Source organism: Rutidosis leptorrhynchoides, chromosome 4 (assembly GCF_046630445.1).
Source record: "Rutidosis leptorrhynchoides isolate AG116_Rl617_1_P2 chromosome 4, CSIRO_AGI_Rlap_v1, whole genome shotgun sequence".
Lineage (NCBI taxonomy): Eukaryota > Viridiplantae > Streptophyta > Magnoliopsida > Asterales > Asteraceae > Rutidosis > Rutidosis leptorrhynchoides.
In genome coordinates this window covers 266901337-266922438 of record NC_092336.1, presented here as the reverse complement: position 1 = coordinate 266922438, position 21102 = coordinate 266901337, and the positions used below count along the sequence as shown (strand labels likewise).

Genomic DNA, 21102 nt, shown 5'->3' with positions numbered 1-21102 from the left:
TAAAATGTATCATATAGAGATCAAGTACCTCGCGATGTAACCAAATGTAATGTATTCGTCCGAATGGATTAGGACGGGTCGCTTCAGTTAGTATCAGAGTGGTGGTCTTAGCGAACCAGGTCTTGCATTAGTGTGTTTAACTGATAGTTGTTTAGATGCATTAGTGAGTCTGGACTTCGACCGTGTCTGCATGTCAAAAGTTTTGCTTATCATTTCGTGTCGAAAATCATCTACTTATCATCCTTAGGAAATTACCTGCTTATCACTCTTAGGGAATCATTTTCTTATTATTCTTAGTCTAGACACATCTTACTGCATTGATTGCATGAATAGTATATAGACAAAATTCATATCTCAGCATATCTGCTAAATCATATCTTAGCGTATCTATTACTGTGGACTTTGCTTGACAGCTTCCGTAGATTCCTCCGTAACTTATGGGATTTTAGTATTATATATGCATATGTAAATTATGTATTGCAGGGTACTAATCTACATCCTATAATCTATTTCTTATCAAAAATCCTTCATCTGATCGTACGAGATGAATCCCTCAACCAGTTCGAGTCCCTCAGATTTCGATAGCTATTCTGATAGTTATTCTGACAGCTATTCCGACATGGATATCCACCTAAGCTCTAAAAGCGGTGTCACCGGAATGAATCAACCAATCATCCATCCCCAATTTATCTGATGGGTTCGTAGTCTACTTAATCATTGAAGACAAGAAGAAACGATCCCTTTCATCCACCATATTTTCCTCTGGGCGAAGAACATGAAGCATTCATTGGCGAACCTGTTCGTAATACCATTTTCTCTCTCATTTACAGAGTAGCTCGACACGATTATACTCTACCCACAATTCTAGATCTTATTCATCCGCTTGTTCCAACCGCCAATCATCCCGGAATAATAGAAGAAGTTAACGAACTTCGCGCTCGAGTAATCAATTTGGAAAACGTGGTGCAAAAACCTACCAGCTTCAGCAACAGCACCGGCAACACCAGTACCACCAACAACAACATCTGCAGCACAAGCCTCAACACTACACGCCTCAAACTCACAGTCTGTACCTCCAGCATAATCATTATACTACATGATGTCCTACATCGATTATCTTCGTTCTACATAACATTCTACATCATTTATCTTCGTTCGACATGGCGATTATGTAATCTCTAATGTTTTAGAGATTATATATTATTGTTCTAACGGTAAATCAAATGAGTCTAATATCATATTAACTCATTAAATTCATGATTACATGTAAAGAAAATATATATATGTATATATGTTTTCATAAAGATTGTAATTAAAAAATTCTTTTGTACAAACTGTTGATGGTGAAAATATTTTAACGGGTAGGTAATACCCGAGGAATATTTATATTTCACATTAATATGTTACACTGTACATTCTTCGAATCTGATTCAACAGTCATTTACTATCCTACTTACATCCACAGTTATACGAATCCGTTCACCACAGAATAACCAGTTTTAATCAATTTCATATTTGGATTTTGATCTATCAGAATCCAACAAGTGGCATAATGAAGAAAACATTGGACAAAATAAAATTTGATAGAAACAACCAAATTAACTACGAAAAATTTTGTTAAGAATCCACGCTAACTGTTTCCAGCTAACTGATTACATTTTATTTATCGCAGTTTATTTATCGCAATTTAATTATCGCAATTTTATTTATCGTCATTTAATTTATGTTATTTACTTTACGCACTTTATTTATCGTCATTTAATTTCTGTTATTTATTTTACGCACTTTAAATATCGGGACACGTATACAAGGTTTTGACATATCATATCGATGCATATATATATATATATATATATATATATATATATATATATATATATATATATATATATATATATATATATATATATATATATATATATATATATATATTATTTGGAATAACCATAGACACTCTATATGCAGTAATGCTGGAGTTAGCTATACAGGGTTGAGGTTGATTCTACAATAATATATATACTTTGAGTTGTGCTCGAGTCTGAGACATGTACACGGGTCACGATATGTATTAATTAATTTGAATATTATAAATTAAACTATATGAATTATTGGACTGTTAACTGTGGACTATCGACTGTGGACTAATGACATTGGACAATTAAAATGAATTAAAATATTGATTATAACATATGAAACTAAACATCTCTTCAAGTTTGCCACTTGATTTCGTCTTTAACCTCATTTGTATCTTGACGATTCCAATCTACGTTTAAACCTTCCATGATTCTTGAAAACACCTCAAGCGAGAAAATGAACCAACCGCATTTCATCTACGGAAGAGATGATTGATGCATATAGTTATGCACCTGAAAAACCCTCGGAACCTGAGTAAACGTTAACACGTATCTGTGCTAGCTCCTTTGGCGTTGTTATTACCGAAAATAACTTTGCAATTCCTTTTCAAAGTAGCCAATTTTGTCACAGCTCCAGCAAGTCAACTTCGAATTTTCAATCGTACTAACCTTATTATAACCTTGATATATATGTGTGCTCTTTTATTGTTACCGGGGAACCTTTTACATTTCATCATATTACCAGCAGACGTACCAGCAACCTCGTTGCTCCTTGGCTTAAATCTCTTCGACAAATCACTATATTTATCTATTGAAGTCTTATCATGAACTCATCGGCATCTTGTAAGGAGAATTGCCACACCAAGTATAGAGGAATTAGCAATCAGTATGTTGAAATCTCGCATCATGCCTATGCCAACAGTTATATGTGTACATATAACGCCCATCATCTGGACTTACATGCTTGAATGTGAAGTTTCTGAAAAATACTCTGAACTGCGAACTAGTCCTCGAAATGCTGATGAAGCAGCAAAAACCGTAAACGACCTTAATCGTTGAAAGTTTTATGATAAAGTATACTATGTTGTAAAAGCTTAGAAAAGTTGGAACTGGAAAACAGATTGAGCTAACCACGAAGGAGACCAAGGACAAATACAAGGAACATACCCTATATTCAAAGAATCCAGGTAATTCTGGATCTGTTGAAATCTTTAAAGAATATTTTGCTCCGAAGTCATGTTAAAATCTTGCGGAAAATTTTTCTTCATCAACCTTCGAACTTGGAAATTCCAAAATATCATCATAAATATCTTCAATATTTCTGAGGATATTTTCTTAAATATTCTCGTCCGAGATTATATACCTTTTCGTGCATTCTGTGTTTCATTATATTGGAAACTTCTGTAAAATCTAAGTTTAATTTATGAATGAATTCTGGAGAGATGTAAAGAAATTGATGCATGAATTAGTATAATATATTAACACTTGATCAACGTGATTATATTACAGTAAGTCATGCTGAGTTTCTAATGGGACGTGATGATTCACAGATCATAACGTCATCATGTGCCATGTTACATAACTCTTTCATCCTGCTTAACTTCTGAACATATCAAGAAAGTATATTCTTGATGGTTCTATTCTCAGTGATTCTGATAAATTGACAAATCAAATCGTGCTATTACGTTCTTTCTTGTTTAGAACATTAAGTTCATTCGAAATTCAATATTTACGAATTCTGGACCGTTACTCGGTTTATTAGAGGTCGAGAAGAAAATAAAATGGCAAACAACTTCGAAATATAAGAGAGAATATAAATCCCAACAACAACACATAAATTACAAACCGTGTATGTCAATGTTTATCGCAACATAAAGACACGGTAGAATTAAAAACGCTATAACCCCAAGGGCGAAGTAGAAGAAAATAGATTTCTCCAGTGGAAGTTGAAAAAGGAGAATGATTGTTGCGATAGTAAGGATAAGGACAAGGATCAGAACTGGATTAAGCATTTTCCCAGTCTTCTGAATTTGGGAATTGAGTATAGGAGGGGTAAAAGTTATGGAACGGAAAAAGTTTAATTTATAATGGAAATATCAGACAGAGTAATCGATGCAGATCACCGTATTTAATTATAGAGATCCTGATTTCCTTAAATCCTGAAGAATCAGATCTTATTTAGATTTCAAAGATTTCTTTAAAATACCTTGAATTCCGAAATTCAACCATGACTAGTCAAAAGTTATGATGAAACTTGTCTTTCTCATTTCACTCTTTTGTGATAGCCTCATTCGTGCTCTTCGAGTAATCAAATTGTTTTATCTGTATTACTCAAATAATGATAAAACTCTAACTCATATTCGTCATGAAAACATTTTTATTGTTAGCCATGACGACCTCACTCAAATTTCGGGACGAAATTTCTTTAACGGGTAGGTACTGTAGTGACCCGAAAAAATTCGACTAATTTTAAACCAAACTCTCGATACGATTTCATATTTTCTACACGATAAGCAAAGTCTGTTATGTTAAATCTCAAAAATTTTGAACTGTTTCATGAAATCATTTGACCTTGACTATTCCCGACGATTCACGAACCATTGTTTGTAAAAATATGTGTATATATAAATATATGTACATGTATATATATATATATATATATATATATATATATATATATATATATATATATATATATATATATATATATATATATATATATATATATATATATATATATATATATATATATAATAACTTGAATAAAATTAACAAACTATTATATATATATATATATATATATATATATATATATATATATATATAAAATATGAATATTACTTGTATATATATATTGTTATATTAAATTTAATTATTTAACATATATAATTAATATATTCATTTGTGTAATAAAACTTGCTATTTAAAACTGTTTATATATTGAAAGAGAATATATTAAAAAGAATTGATTTCGAGCCTAATTAGTAAACGTCAGGGACACTCGGTTGACGTTTCGTTAGTTTTAATATTGATATAATACATGTTCATGAATGTTTAAGATAAAATTTGGATTGTAAATTGATTACGAAGATTCTAGACTTGTTAAAAATATTTTTACCCTTTTAAGTTTAAATATTAGTACTCCGTACATATTATTTGGTACAAAAAATAAATAATTATCGAACCTTTTTGATCTGGTTTCAAACAGTTAATGATTGGAATAATTAAATGAACTTAATTTAAAAATTTAGAATTTTTAGGAACACTTTTATACGTTAACTGTTTAGCAATGGTCACAATATTGCATTCCGGGGAAAACTGTCGGTAGATAATGTTAAAAGTATGGCTGCTTTACTATTGGTTACTGTTTGTTTGTTGATTTCTTTCCTCTCCATGATCACAGAATATATATGTATATATCTACACATATATGCATATATACAGATGAATACCCACACATATATTACACCACATTGACCTCCATCAATCACCACCTTCCCCACCATGAACTGCCACCTTCACGCCACCAATCACCTAATTGAACCTCCAACTTCTCTCTCTCTCTTCTATTTTCGTTCAGGAACCCTCACCACCTCATCTCTCCTCCCCAACCGTAAGCACCTCCTACTACATACAAGGTGTTTCTGTTTTGAACCGAAGACGCCACTCAACCACACCAAACCATTATATACAAACAACCCTTTTGTGCTACTGTACCGGTTTCTATCATCGCTACTTTCACCCTATTCCTTTTACCGATCACCAAACAACTATAAAAGTTGTTGCTACTGTTTTCAAACGGCACCACAAACCATCTTTTTCTTCATCGTGGAGTCATCTTCACTAAACAACCACCATTATTGTTTGTTGCTTGCTACTATTACAATAACCAACCCACCATCACTTGAAGACCCATTTAAATAATTCGACTGGTATACCCTCCTGTTACTACTTCTATCCGGTCATCAACATCATCGATTTTCTTTTTATTTACTTATGCCACTACTGCGTTTTTTTGTTGAAACGTCACCGGAGCACCACAGCTACGACAACTATTCTGTCGTGAACTCTGTTACTATTGTTCTCGCACAATTGCAGCTGCTCATCCTTGCTTCTGTTAAGATCACGATGGATTTGATGATGCATGAAAATGATGATGGAAAGAAGAAGACAATGAGATGAAAATGATGATGGAAAGTTGAAGACGATGATGATGAGTGAATAATGAATGATGAGGAAAATTATTATGATTATAATAATTGAGATGTTAAAGCATTCAAATTTTTATTATCAGACAACCCCACCATCACTAAACATCACTCAATTTAAAGTTAAGTATGTTGTTAGGCCTTGTATATGCATGACTAGTGGGCCGTAAGTTCTGGATGGGTTCGTGAAGCACTTGGGCCGAGAACTTCCTTGTTGTTGGGACGGTTCTTGATTTGGTTGGGCTGAATTATAATACATACCCATTACCATTTGAAAATCCTTGGTGACTTGATGATGAACGGTATCTGTGTTAACGAAGAGAAGATGATAATGATGAATGATGCTTTGTTATAAAAATAGTGTATAAAGATGATGATACCGTGGTAAGATGATAATCGTTGATGATGCTGCTATAGCTCTACGTTCCTGCTATTTATTTATTATTGTTGCTTGTGTACTGCTGCTGCTATGTTTCACTTCGAACCATGGCAGCCTTTTTCTGTTCTTTGGTGATGACGACTACGAGTAGTGGGTTAGACAAGTATGACAATCTTACTGCTATGAAGTTGATAATGATAAGAGTTGATGATAATGTGATAGAATAGAAGAGTATGATGAATATGGATGTTAGGATGATAATGGTTAATTCATGATTATGATTTCGGGTTATGATATGACGATGATGATTTTGGATATATCATATATGATTCAAGATGATGAGTGATGTTATGGACATGAGATTCACGATAATGAATAATGATTTTTATGATGATACATAGATGATGTTAGGGTTAGGATGATGATCATTTTATGATATTAATGATAATAACGGTATAGATATAGAATGATGGTGATTAGGAAGTATGAGTGATGATAGTTTAAACGATGATGATGATGATTGAATCACGATGATGTTTTGATGATGATAATCCCATGATATGATAATGATGATTAATGAATGCATGGCAATAATGGTATAAAACTCTTATTATCCTTACTAATATAAATTATTATCATTTTTATTATTATTATTAAGATTATTATCGTTATTTTTATTTACAATTATTAAAATTAAAAAAACAATTAAAAATTATAACATAATTACGATTTAAATGAATGGTTAATGTTAATGTCATTAATATCCATATTATTATTATTATTATTATTATTATTATTATTATTATTATTATTATTATTATTATTATTATTATTATTATTATTATTATTATTATTATTATCACGATTAACATCTTTATTAGGTAGTAATATTAATAAGTAGTATTAATAAAATTATTATCATTATTGTCATTATCAATCTTATCATAAGTATGATTATAATTAAAAATATCAAAATAATTTTTTTTTATAAAAACTATCATGTTTATCATTATTAAGTATCATTTTTATTAAAACTATTATTTTTACTTATCATTATTAGTATTATTATTTTTATCATTAACATAATTTTTATCATTATTATTATTAACATTATTTTATCAAATAAATAATTATATAAAACGTATATACATATATATATATATATATATATATATATATATATATATATATATATATATATACATATAAACATATAATAATTGAAATAATATTAATATATAAATTCATTCGATTACAATTATGTGTGTTAATATATATATAAATGATATAGGTTCGTGAATCCGAGGCCAACCCTACATTTGTTCAATGATGTTATATGTATTTTTACGACAAAATACAGCATTGTGAGTTTCATTTGCCTTTTTACCCTTTATATTTTTGGGTTGAGAATACATGCGCAATTTTTATAAATGTTTTATGAAATAGACACAAGTAATCAAAACTACATTATATGGTTAAATGATCGAAGCCGAATATGCCCCTTTTTACTTCGTAACCTAAGAATTAGTAAACCAGTCTACTAATTGATGTGAATCCTAAAGATAGATCTATTGGGCCTAACGAACCCCATCCAAAGTACCAGATGCTTTAGTACTTCGATGTTGTTTTATCTTGTCCGAAGGATTTCCCGGAATGATATGGGATATTCTTATATGCATCTTGTTAATGTCTGTTACCAGGTGTTCACCATATGAATGATATTTTTGTCTCTATGCATGGGACGTATATTTATGAGAACTGAAAATGAAAATCTTGTGGTCTATTAAAATGATGGAAATGATTATTTATGTTAAACTAATGAACTCACCAACCTTTTGGTTGACACTTTAAAGCATGTTTATTCTCATGTATTAAAGAAATCTTTCGCTGTGCATTTCTCATTTTAGAGATATTACTTGGAGTCATTCATGACATATTTCAAAAGACGTTGTATTTGAGTCGTCGATTTCATCAAGATTATTATTAAGTCATTTATAGTTGGATATATTAGAAAATAGTATGCATGCAGTCAACATTCGGTGTAATGAAAGTTTGTCTTTTAAAAACGAATGCAATGTTTGTAAAATGTATCATATAGAGGTCAAGTACCTCGCGATGTAACCAAATGTAATGTATTCGTCCGGATGGATTAGGACGGGTCGCTTCATCCTCCTGGTGCACTACTATGGCATTGTAATAGGATTTCATTTGCTTCTTTACCATGAACGCAACGACGAATAATTTGGTCGGGATCTACTCTAAATAAGTAAGGACTTTAACTAAAATAATGTTTTAAATCAGCGAAGAATTTTTTTCTTTGTTGATAGGTTAAGTCTTTTCTTAATTCTTTGGCAGCTAAATAGTTCGCAAAGTCAACAAACCATGTATATGACTCATCAGAGATCATCATGAGACATTCGTCGGGGAATGTGTCTCTAATTTCATTTGAATTGTCTAGATTAGGATTCTCTACACATGAAAGATGATCTGCTGTGAGATTCTCAGCTCATTTCTTATCAATAACTTTCATATAAAATTCTTGTAGGAGTAAAACACATCTTAAGAGTCGAGCTTTAGAGTCGGGTTTATTAAGAAGATATTTAAGTGCAGAGTGGTCGGTGTAAACTGTCACTCTATTCATTATTAGATATGGACAAAATTTATCAAGAGCGAAGACTATAGCTAATAATTAATTTTCAGTGGTTGTATAATTTAATTGAGCACCTGCTAGCGTTTTACTAGCATAGTGGATTGGATGAAAATGTTTTTATTTTCTTTGTCCTAAAATAGCTTCTTTAGCATAATCACTTGCGTCACACATAAGTTCGAAGGGTTTAGACCAGTCAGGTGATATAATAATAGGTGCATTAGTGAGTTTTTCTTTTAAAATGGAAAAGGCTTTTTTACAATCTTCGTTAAATTCAAAAGGTGCGTCTTTTTCTAAGAGTTTAGTTAACGGACGAGCAATTTTTGAAAAATCTTGAATGAAACGTCTATAAAATCCAGCATGTCCTAGAAAACTTCTAAATGATTTAACATTAGTGGGTTCAGGAAGGTTGGAAATAACATTGATTTTTGCTTTATCAACCTCAATTCCCTTGTTAGAAATTTTATGGCCAAGGACAATGCCTTCTTTCACCATAAAGTGACATTTTTCCCAATCAAGAATAAGATTCGTTTTTCACAACGAGCAAGCATTTTATCTAGGTTGGATAGGTAGGAGTCAAACGATGTTTCAAAGATGGAAAACTCATCCATATAGACTTCCATAAAATCCTCCACCATGTCGTGGAAGATAGCTGTCATACATATTTGGAAGGAGCCAGGGGCATTGCATAACCCGAACGGCATTCTTCGATAAGCAAAAGTACCAAAAGGACAAGTGAAAATGGTTTTCTCTTGATCCTTAGGGTCTATTGGAATTTGGAAATATCGAGAGAAACCATCCAAGAAGCAATAGAATTCTTTTCCGGCTAATCTTTCAATTATTTGATCAATAAATGGAAGTGGAAAGTAATCTTTTCGAGTAGCTTCGTTTAATTTGCGATAATCTATGCAAACTCGCCAACCGGTAACGGTTCGAGTTGGAATTAATTCATTATTTTCGTTTGTGACAACAGTGGATCCTCCCTTTTTAGGTAAACATTGTATCGGACTAACCCATTGGCTTTCGGATATAAGATAAATCATTCATGCGTCTAATAATTTTAAAACTTCCTTTTTTATGACTTCTTCCATATTAGGGTTTAGGCGTCTTTGTCTTTGGATTACGGGTTTTGCGTTTTCTTCTAATAGAATCTTATGAGTACAGAAGGTGGGATCAATTCTCAGAATATCAGAAGTTTTCCAAGCGAAAGCCTTTTTATGTTTTTTTAGAACTTCTAAGAGTTGATCTTTTTGATTTTTAGATAATTCGGAGGAAATGATGACGGGAAATTCGAAGTTATCTTTTAGGAAAACATATTCTAAATGAGAGGGTAATTCTTTAAGTTCTAGTTTTGGTGGTGCTTCAAGAGAGTGTTTTATTCTTAATTCATCAGTTATTGGTTCATGCTCCTCTTCTATTAATTCATTCATTTCATCTTTCATTAATTCTGCGAATTCATCATTAAGATTTTCTTCTTTTATTTCAAACAAAAATTCATCTATATCCATTGATAAAAATTCATCAAATTCTTCTTCAATACATGTTTCTACATATTTTATCATCGGACAAGTAAGATCTAGTTCAAGATGATTATTCAAAGTAATTCTATTGTCTCCTATTCCCAAACTATATGTTTTAGTTTGCATTTGAAATTCGAAAGCGGCAGTTCTTAGAAATGGTCTACCTAATATTATTGGAATTTTATCATTTTCTTTCATTTCTAAAACAACGAAATCGGCGAGAAAAGTGAATCTATCAATTTTTACGGGTATGTTTTCGGCTATTCCCATTGGGTAATTAAAAGAACTATCGGCCAAGCAAATAGACATTCTAGTGGGAGTTAATTCTCCTAGACCTAGTCTTTTATATAGTGAATATGGCATTAAATTTATAATAGCACCCATATCTGCCAATGCTTGATATATTTTAGAATCATTAAATGAGCATGGGACAGTAATACTTCCTGCATCTCCTAGCTTTTCGGGTATATCAAATTTTTGAAAAATATCTTTACATTCTTTAATAATAAACCTAGAAGAATTTTCAACGTCTTTGCCTTTGTTAGATAATAAAGTTTTCAAACATTTCCTGTAATGTGGATTCTCTTTTAATAAGTCTATCAAAGGGATATTAACGTTTATCTTATTAAACATATTTGCGAAATCCTCTAAACGTTTTTGTTGTTTAGCTTTCCTTAGTTGTTGAGGGTATGGAATGGGTTCTAAGGGCTTAACATGTTTAGGTGGTGCAGTTGTTTTAGAAGGGGTATTACTAACAATTTCTTCGTTACTAGTTTCCTTAAGTGGCTCATGATTTTCTTCTTGATTGGGCATAACAGGATCTTGTGTTGTTTTTCCACTCCTAGTAGTTATAGCTTGTATTTCTAAACTTCCCCTTGGATTTTCTAATGTATTAGATGGTAACGTTCCAGTTTCCCTAATAGCTAACTGTTTAGATAAGGTTCCTAAATCTTTTTCCAAATTAAGTATCAAATTTTGATGATTATGATATAGCTCAGAGATTTTATACAAAATAACATTATTTAATTCTGTCTGATTATAAATATATCCTCGCATCATGTCTGCAAATCCCTTACTTATAGTTTCTTCTTGTGATATTTGTGAGACGTTTTCTATAATAGGTTTTTCTTTTAATTCTCTTAGCTCCTTTTCCAAAATTTCTATTTTATCGTGCAGAGTAGTTATCTCATTTTTAACTCTAATCTTAATTTCTTAAATTTTTTATTCAATTGATACCAATTATGTGACTGGATGGCTATATCAGAAATTAATTGTTGTAACTCCTTGGGGGTTTTAGAAAGGGCTGCACCACCAGCAGAGGCGTCGATTTCTTTTCTAGTAAAGATTGTAATATTTTTATAGAATTGCATTAATCGTTGAACATCATTTAACCCATGTTGCGGGCATGGATTTATTAATTTTTTATATCTAGTCCAAGTATTATATAAAGTTTCTTGAGGTTCTTGTTTATATTGAATTATCTCATTTTGTAATCTTATCATTTTAGAAGGTGGGAAGAATCTTTTTAAGAATTTTTCAACCATTTGTTCCCATGTAGAGATTTTTCTTTCAGCAAGTTGATTAAACCAGTCTTTAGTTTCTCCCTTGAGTGTCCATGGAAAAAGGATAAGATAAATATGTTCATCTTCTATCTTATTATATTTGAAGAGTGTGCACATACTAGAAAAGTTACGAAGATGTTGATAAGCATCTTCCTCAATAGTTTCGTTAAAATGACATTATTCTTTAATTAGGTCTAGTATTTGCTTTTCAATAGTGAAGTTAGCTTTAATGGTTGATGGAATTATAACGGTTCCATGAATTTGTATTGAAGCTCTTAAGTGATCTTCCATAGAATGTTTTAAATCATTCATTGTGTATTTCTAAGTGTTTTAAGTATTTAAAGTTATTCACCAACAAATGGCCGTCAGCGTCTAGGGTCCGACAGAGCCCTTTAAATCGGAAGCCCATCAACCTTTCCTCCAAGGAAGACAGTCACCACTCGTATTTAGGTGATTTAGATTATATTCTTTTGATTCCACTGCGATTTCCCGGCAACGGCGCCAAAAAGTTGATGTGTTAAAAGTGTGTGCAATAATGCATGCCTTTTTAACCTACTTTTAGATTTAAAATGTCTTAATTTACGATTTACTTTTAACACCCTAACGAGCAACAAAACCCGATCAGATGTAATTTAGTATTAAGTAAGTTAAGGTTCGTCCCAAGAGAACGATTGGATTTAGAATATAAGTTTGATTTTAAGTTTTAAGTTGCTTTTAAATAACGATTAAACAAAAGAACATACAAGTTGCAAATAAATAAATTAAAGAGATAAACAATAATAAAGAAAACACATGCTTGAATCTTTCACACTTTGCTCACAATTGCCTTTTAACTTAAAACCAACTCAGATTCATTATTGACTTAAGAATATCTAATCCAAGATTAGTTGATCAGGTTAACCCTAAAATAGATGTCAAGATTTCTTGCTTGCATTAAGACCTGATAATAGATTTAGTATGATTAACTAAACCCTAATTATAGTTACTGGCAATAATTCTCACATTTAAATTGATCCGATTATGTTTTAGTTTACTAAGTTTCAAACATAGTGATATTTTTGTTACAACCTAATAATATTTTATTAATATAAATCAGATTAATCTAACGGTAGTATTAATCAGACATAAGACATAACAGAAATTCCAGAGATTCTGTCAGATTACAGTTTTTGTAAATAAGAGATAAAGCAAGCGCCTTGGTCAACGAAGCCGGCGGCTTCGTTGACTGTTGTTGAATAATTCCGCCGAATACTTTTTTAATTAATCTGAGTATAAATTACTGTCGAATAATAAAATTACCAGATAAAGCCAGCGGCTTTGTCCTATGAAGCCGGTGGCTTCATAGTCAGAATATGGGTTTCTGTTTATTTTCATACAGTTCGAATATTTAGGCAATTGATCACAAAGTGTTACATGATTCAAGCATATGTAAGGCTATTAGCCCATAACTAAAGTAAAAACAAATAAAAGACAAGATTTAAGATAAAAGATCATACCGACATAAAGAAGATTGAAAAATAAACTTTGATTGAATAAACTTGAATGTTGAAATAAGCAAAAGCCTAACTAATTCGTGCTTCTACTCTAAATGCAGAGCAAAACTTTTCTGGTATATAAAACTCTGACCCTAAGGCCTCTATTTATAGTTTTCAAAACCATCAACCCAAGCCGACGGCTTAGATGGGAAGTCGGTGGCTTCCCTTGATTTGGATTGGGGAATACGTTAAACTTGTACTTGAAGAATACGTCAGATCTTTCAGTATCTTTTAAGCTGACGGCTTAAGTGTAAAACCGGCGGCTTGACTCCTTTCAAATCAAGACGTAAATCTTTTCCATAAATAGCTTGAACTTGGTCTACAAGTAGACGAAACCGTGTAATTTAGGCCGGCGGCTTCAGTATGAAGCCGGCAGCTTCACTTTATTTTTCTTGGGCTCCAAGTTCATTAATTCCTAGGATCAAATCTGAAACATTCTCGATGACCTCAGGGAAGCCGGCGGCTTTAGTGTCCTCTGGCCGGCGGCCTCATTTTCTTTTCTGCGTTTTTGACTGTTTCTGTTCCTGTTTTGATCATAACTCAAGCAAAATATTAAAAATACCCATTTCCCCATTTTTACCCATTTTAGTGTGTTTTAGCATTGAAATGACTTTAAAATACCAAGATAACTCCTTAAAATGTTATCAAAATACTGTATAATTTAGGAGTTATCAAGGAACCTCCGGAGTTAGAGTTGAAAAGTTACCCGAACATCTGGAGTATGCATTCTTAGAAGGAGAATTGCAACTCCCCGTAATCATTTCGAAAGACCTCATGCCACACGAGAAGGCAAAATTGATTCAGGTTCTGAAGTCACATAAGAAAGCAATTGCTTGGAAGATTTCAATCCTACAAGATCTTCATGGAAGATGATTTCAAACCATAAGTTCAGAGGCAAAGAAGGGTAAATCATATGATTCAAGAAGTCATCAAGAAAGAAGTAATCAAACTTCTGAACGCCGGTTTTATCTATCCTATTTCTGATTCACCATGAGTCAGTCCTGTTCAAGTCGTACCTAAGAAGGGAGGAATGACCGTAATCCAAAATGAGAATAATTAACTTATTCCAACACGGGAGGTCACCGGTTGGAGGGTTTGCATAGATTATCGTAAAGTTAACGATGCAACCCGGAAAGATCATTTTCCATTACCATTCATTGATCAAATGTTGGAACGTCTACCAGGAAATGAGTTCTATTGTTTCCTTGACGGTTTTTCTAGTTACTTTCAAATTCCCCTCGATCCAAAGAACCAAGAAAAGACAACCTTCATCTGTCCTTATGGAACATTTGCTTATCGACGTATGCCCTTTGGGTTGTGCAATGCAACAGCTACATTTCAGCGATGCATGGTAGCAATATTCCATAACATGATCGAACGTTGTATGGAAGTCTTCATGGTTGACTTCTCAGTCTTCGGTAGCACCTTTGATTCGTGCCTTTCTAACCTTGACAAGATGCTCACCCGGCGTGAAGATTCGAGTTTAGTTCTAAATTAGGAAAATGTCACTTCATGGTAAAAGAAGGCATAGTTTTAGGACATAAGATTTCAAAGTCAGGAATAGAAGTCGATAAGGCAAAAATTGAAACCATAGCTAAACTTCCAGAACCTACCACAGTAAAAGCAGTAAGGAGTTTCCTTGGACATGCCGGTTTCTACTAACGTTTCATCAAAGATTTTTCAAAGGTCACACGACCTATTACTCATCTCCTCGGAAAGGAAGTTCCGTTTATCTTTAATGAAGAATGTGTACAAGCATTCAACTATCTGAAGGAACAACTCACACATGCACCCATATGATAGCTCCTAATTGGAGTTTACCATTCAAAATCATGTGTGATGCGAGTGACTTCGCGATGGGAGCGGTATTAGGACAACGGAGAGATAAGCACTTTCATCCAATCTATTACGCTAGCAAAACCTTAACCGGAGCTCAAGAGAACTACACCACCATGGAAAAGGAGCTGCTAGCAGTAGTTTTTGCCTTCGACAAATTCCGTTCCTATCTCATCCTGTCTAAAACTACAATTTACACAGATCATTCAGCGTTAAAATATCTATTCACTAAGAAAGATGCTAAGCCAAGACTCCTACGATGCATCTTACTCCTTCAAGAATTCGATATTGAAATTAAAGATAAGAAAGGAGCAGAGAACGTCACAGCAGATCATCTTAGTCGTTTGGAGAACCCAGTGATGGAACAACATGCTGAACAAGATATCAGAGACAAATTTCCTGAAGAACAGCTTATGAGCTTAGGACAAGCTAACATAGGATCTCAATTCAACGATACTCCTTGGTATGCTGACATAGCCAACTACCTAGTTGCTGGAGTAGTACGGAAAGGAATGAACACATCCTGAAGAAGGAAGTTCTTCAGGGACGCTAAGTACTACTACTGGAAGATCCGTACCTGTTCATATTTTGCCCTGATCAGATAATTAGGAGGTGCGTAGATGAGAAACAAGTAACAGGGATTCTTCACCAGTGTCCCCATGAACCAACTGAAGGTCATCATGGAGCTAACTTAACAGCAAGAAAAATCTACGAATCAGGATTTTATTGGACGTCTATATTATGAGATGCGCAAGAGCTTGTAAAGCATTGCGACGCTTGCCAAAGGCAAGGTATTATCTCTATCAAGAATGAGATGCCTCAGACTAATATCCAAGTTTGCGAGATCTTCGATATATGGGGATTATACTTTATGGGGTCATTCCCTAAGTCTAATGGGAAAGAATATGTCCTCGTAGCAGTACATTACGTCTCCAGATGGGTGATAATGCTAAAAACGAACATATATTTCATAGCATTATTCCTCAAAAAAGACAAGCTTTTAGTTGCAATTGTTCTATTTACAAGTGATATTCGTTTAAATAATAAAAGGTGAAGACAAAAGACAGATTCGACGATTTGAAGACGCAAACGACCAAAAAGCTCAAAAGAACAAAAGACAATCAAAAAGGTTCAAAATATTGATGAGGAACGTCTCAAAATGACAAGAGTACAAGTTACAAAACGCAAAGTACAAGATATTAAATTGTACGCGAGGACGTTCGAAAATCCGGAACCGGGACCAGAGTCAACTCTTAACGCCCGACGCAACGGACTAAAAATTACAAGTTAACTATATATATAAATATAATATAATATATAATTAATTATATTAATTATATATATATTATATATATATTATTAAAACCGTCGGCAGCCAGAAACTCCAAGGGCCAGAAATGAAAATACCTCTCCGCGACTCGCGGAGTTTGAAGGGCTTTTTGCCGCGAGTCGCGGAGCCCCAAAAATCAAATCTGGCTATAAAATCAACCCGAATTCTGATCAAAAATATCCAATTTTTATCTCTCTCTCAATATATACGAGTAATATATATTTATATTTATAATTTATATTTTAATTTTAATTATAATTCTAATAATAAGGGTATGTTAGCGAATGTTGTAAGGGTGTAAGTCGAAATTCTGTCCGTGTAACGCTACGCTATTTTTAATCATTGTAAGTTATGTTCAACCTTTTTACATTAATGTCTCGTAGCTAAGTTATTATTATGCTTATTTAAAACGAAGTAATCATGATGTTGGGCTAATTACTAAAATTGGGTAATTGGGCTTTGTACCATAATTGGGGTTTGGACAAAAGAACGACACTTGTGGAAACTAGGCTATGGGCTATTAATGGGCTTTATATTTGTTTAACTAAATGAAAGTTTGTTAATGTTAATATAAAGATTTACAATTGGGCGTCCCTATAAATTACCATATACACTCGATCGGACACGATGGGCGGGGTATTTATATGTACGAATAATCGTTCATTTAACCGGACACGGGAATGGATTAATAGCCACTAGAATAATTAAAACAGGGGTGAAATTACATTCAAGGGTAATTGGTGTAATTGTTAACAAAGTAGTAAAACCTTGGTTTACACGCAGTCGATAACCTGGTGTATTCATTAAACAAAGTATTAAAACCTTGTTACAATTCGAATCCCCAATTAGTTGGAATATTTATCTTCGGGTATAATAATAATTTGACAAGGACACTTGCAATTTATATTTATGACTGATGGACTGTTATGGACAAAAACCAGACGGACATATTGAATAATCCAGGACAAAGGACAATTAACCCATGGGCATAAAACTAAAACCAACACGTCAAACATCATGATTACGGAAGTTTAAATAAGCATAATTCTTTTATTTCATATTTAATTTCCTTTATTTTATATTTAATTGCACTTCTAATTATCGCACTTTTATTTATTTTATCGCACTTTTAATTATCGTACTTTTAATTATCGCAATTTTATTTTATCGCATTTTTATTATTCGCAATTTCATTATCGTTATTTACTTTACGCTTTAATTTAAAGTCTTGTATTTATTTTATATTTTACATTAGGTTTTAACTGCGACTAAAGTTTTAAAATCGACAAACCGGTCATTAAACGGTAAAAACCCCCCCTTTATAATAATAATATTACTTATATATATATTTGTATTTTTATAAAAGTAAACTAATATAGCGTTGAGCTTTGCTTAAAGATCTCCCTGTGGAACGAACCGGACTTACTAAAAACTACACTACTGTACGATTAGGTACACTGCCTATAAGTGTTGTAGCAAGGTTTAAGTATATCCATTCTATAAATAAATAAATATCTTGTGTAAAATTGTATCGTATTTAATAGTATTTTCTGCTAAAATTTAATAGTATTTTATACCCCTATGCTTTGACATCAAGTATTTTTGGCGCCGCTGCCGGGGAAACATCTTAAAAGCCGGAAGCGCAACGCTAATAAAAAAAAAAAAAAAAAAAAAAGATTTTTATTTACATTTATTAAAAGTCGTTTTTGTAAAAATTACGTTTTAATCATTCAAAAATATAAAAAGAAAAACAAAAATATAAGTATTTTTAGGATTTTGTTAAATATTTAAGTTTTATAAGTTTCTTTATCTTTATTTTAATTTATAAAAATATAAATTTTATTAAAAATCGTTTATTTAAATTAAAAACAGAAAACAAAATAAAAAAAATAAAGAAAAACGCGTAAAAGTACAATCTGTCAACTGAATTCTGAATCCCCGCGACTCGCGGGATTTTCCTCTTCATTCACCGCAACTCGCGGAGGTATTCTGACACTCGGACAAAAACCCTAATCACGGGTTTTAATTTATTATTATTATTATTAATTACTTTATTATTATTATTATTATTAATTTTAGTTTTATTTTTACTTTTTACTTTATATATGTATTTAGTTTTAATAAGTTTTTATTAAATTATAAAATTAGTAGTTTTATTAAATAAATAATATAAAAATAATATTTTTATAAAAATTGTACCTTTTACAACTTTTTGTATATTTTTATATTTTGTACCTTTTTAATCGTTGTAGCATAATATTTGTATTTTTTAGCTCATAATTAATTTTAAACTTAGTTTTTGCTATAGTTATTTTAACTTTAGATTTTTAGGCTTTGCCGTAAAATTCCTTAAGTGCTTTTTCTTTAGACTAAGATTTAGGTGCTTTAGAATTTTGCGACGCCTTTTTAAGTTTTAGTTTCTTTTTAAGTTATTTCCATTTGGGATTTAGTTTTTCCTGTAAGCTTTAATATTTTTAGACCTTTTACTATGTATCAATTATCATTCCAATTAGTAATATCAATTTGCGATTATAATTTTAAGTTAGTTGTAGTAATAAGGTTAAATTAGTTAAGTATTTTTAAGTTTTGATAAGTTTCTTTTATTTCCGTCACCTTTTATTTTTCAACCATTTTTCTTTTTCGACATTTTTCGACGCGCAATCTTTTTCTCTCTTATTTCTCGCCATTCTAGTTTTAGGACTTAGAATTTTATTCTACTTCTTATCTAAATTTCTTAAAATTACGAAAATTTATTTTAAGTAGTTAAATTAATAGACATCAAAATTTTCTGGTTCGTAGTAATAGTTGGATTTGTACGTGGACCGGGTTATTGGAGCCAAACAGTCCTCAATTATATTGAGACCAAACGAATCCTGCCCCTCTGCTGCATCTTTTGGCTATTCGAAACGTGGGCAAAATCAGAAAAGTCTATTAATTGGATAACTTATTATAATTTTTCTTTCCTTTTAAAAACTAATAGGATATTCTGTGAATGCACCGAGCAAGACGTTCACCACCTTTTATACGTTCACCACCTGTAACTCGATCAAGACATCGTTTAACAAATATAACCGCCGTTGATTTTTCTTTAGACTCGTCATCCAGTCGACCAAGTACTTCAGTTCAAATTACCGATAATCCATTTTTTGAACCCAACCTCACAATTGAGAATCCAGAAAATATTCAGGAACGGTTCATAGATCCTGAACCATTAAACTTTCCTCCGGAACCACCAATCATTCAAACAGAGATTGTTGAGGAACGAACCATTAAATCAGAATCATCTAGTGATACCGATTCAACAAATTCAATTATGGAGAATCTGGAACCTTTAAGTATGGAAGACCGAATGAGAGCTAAACGCACTGGCCAAGGTCACGCAATTACTCATCCAGACATTAATGCGCCAGATTATGAAATCAAAGGACAAATTCTACACATGGTGACTAATCAATGCCAATTTAGTGGTGCGCCGAAGGAAGATCCAAATGAACATCTACGTACCTTTAATAGGATCTGCACACTATTTAAAATACGAGAAGTGGAGGATGAACAGATATATCTCATGTTATTTCCCTGGACTTTAAAGGGAGAAGCCAAAGATTGGTTGGAATCGTTACCTGAAGGGGCGATCGATACATGGGACGTTTTAATTGATAAATTTCTTAAACAATTCTTTCCTGCATCTAAAGCCGTAAGACTTCAAGCAGAAATTGTTACGTTCACACAAAAGCCAAATGAAACTCTATATGAGGCGTGGACAAGATATGGAAAGTTATTAAGAGGATGTCCGCAACATGGTTTAGACACCTGTCAAATAGTACAAATATTCTACCAAGGATGCGACATCACTACAAGAAAAGACATAGATATAGCAGCTGGTGGTTCGATTATGAAGAAAACCGAAACTGATGCTTACAAAATTATTGATAATACTGCTTCCCACTCACATGAGTGGCACCAAGAAAAAGATATCATTAGATCATCTAAAGCAGCTAGAGCCGATTCTAGCCATGACTTAGATTCCATTTCGGCAAAGATAGATGCTGTGGAGAGACGAATGGAAAAGATGACTAAGGATATTCACTCTATACGAATTAGTTGTGAGCAGTGTGGAGGACCACATTTGACAAAAGATTGTCTCAATATTGAATTAACAATGGAACAAAGAGAGAATATTTCATACATCAACCAAAGGCCTGGAAATAATTATCAGAATAATTATCAACCGC

General features: G+C 32.3%; 1 protein-coding gene across 1 annotated transcript; it reads right to left on the bottom strand.

Annotated features, from left to right (window-relative positions):
• Positions 1-10130: 10130 nt before the first annotated feature.
• On the bottom strand, positions 10131-11666 carry LOC139841599 (uncharacterized). Its single transcript, XM_071831813.1, has one exon. It carries the CDS (start codon positions 11664-11666, stop codon positions 10131-10133), a length of 1536 nt encoding a protein of 511 aa, XP_071687914.1.
• Positions 11667-21102: the final 9436 nt, after the last annotated feature.

What these genes read in the sequence shown, in the direction of transcription:
- LOC139841599 (XM_071831813.1), bottom strand. Translation starts at nt 11,666, where the DNA reads ATGATGCGAGGATATATTTATAATCAGACAGAATTAAATAATGTTATT.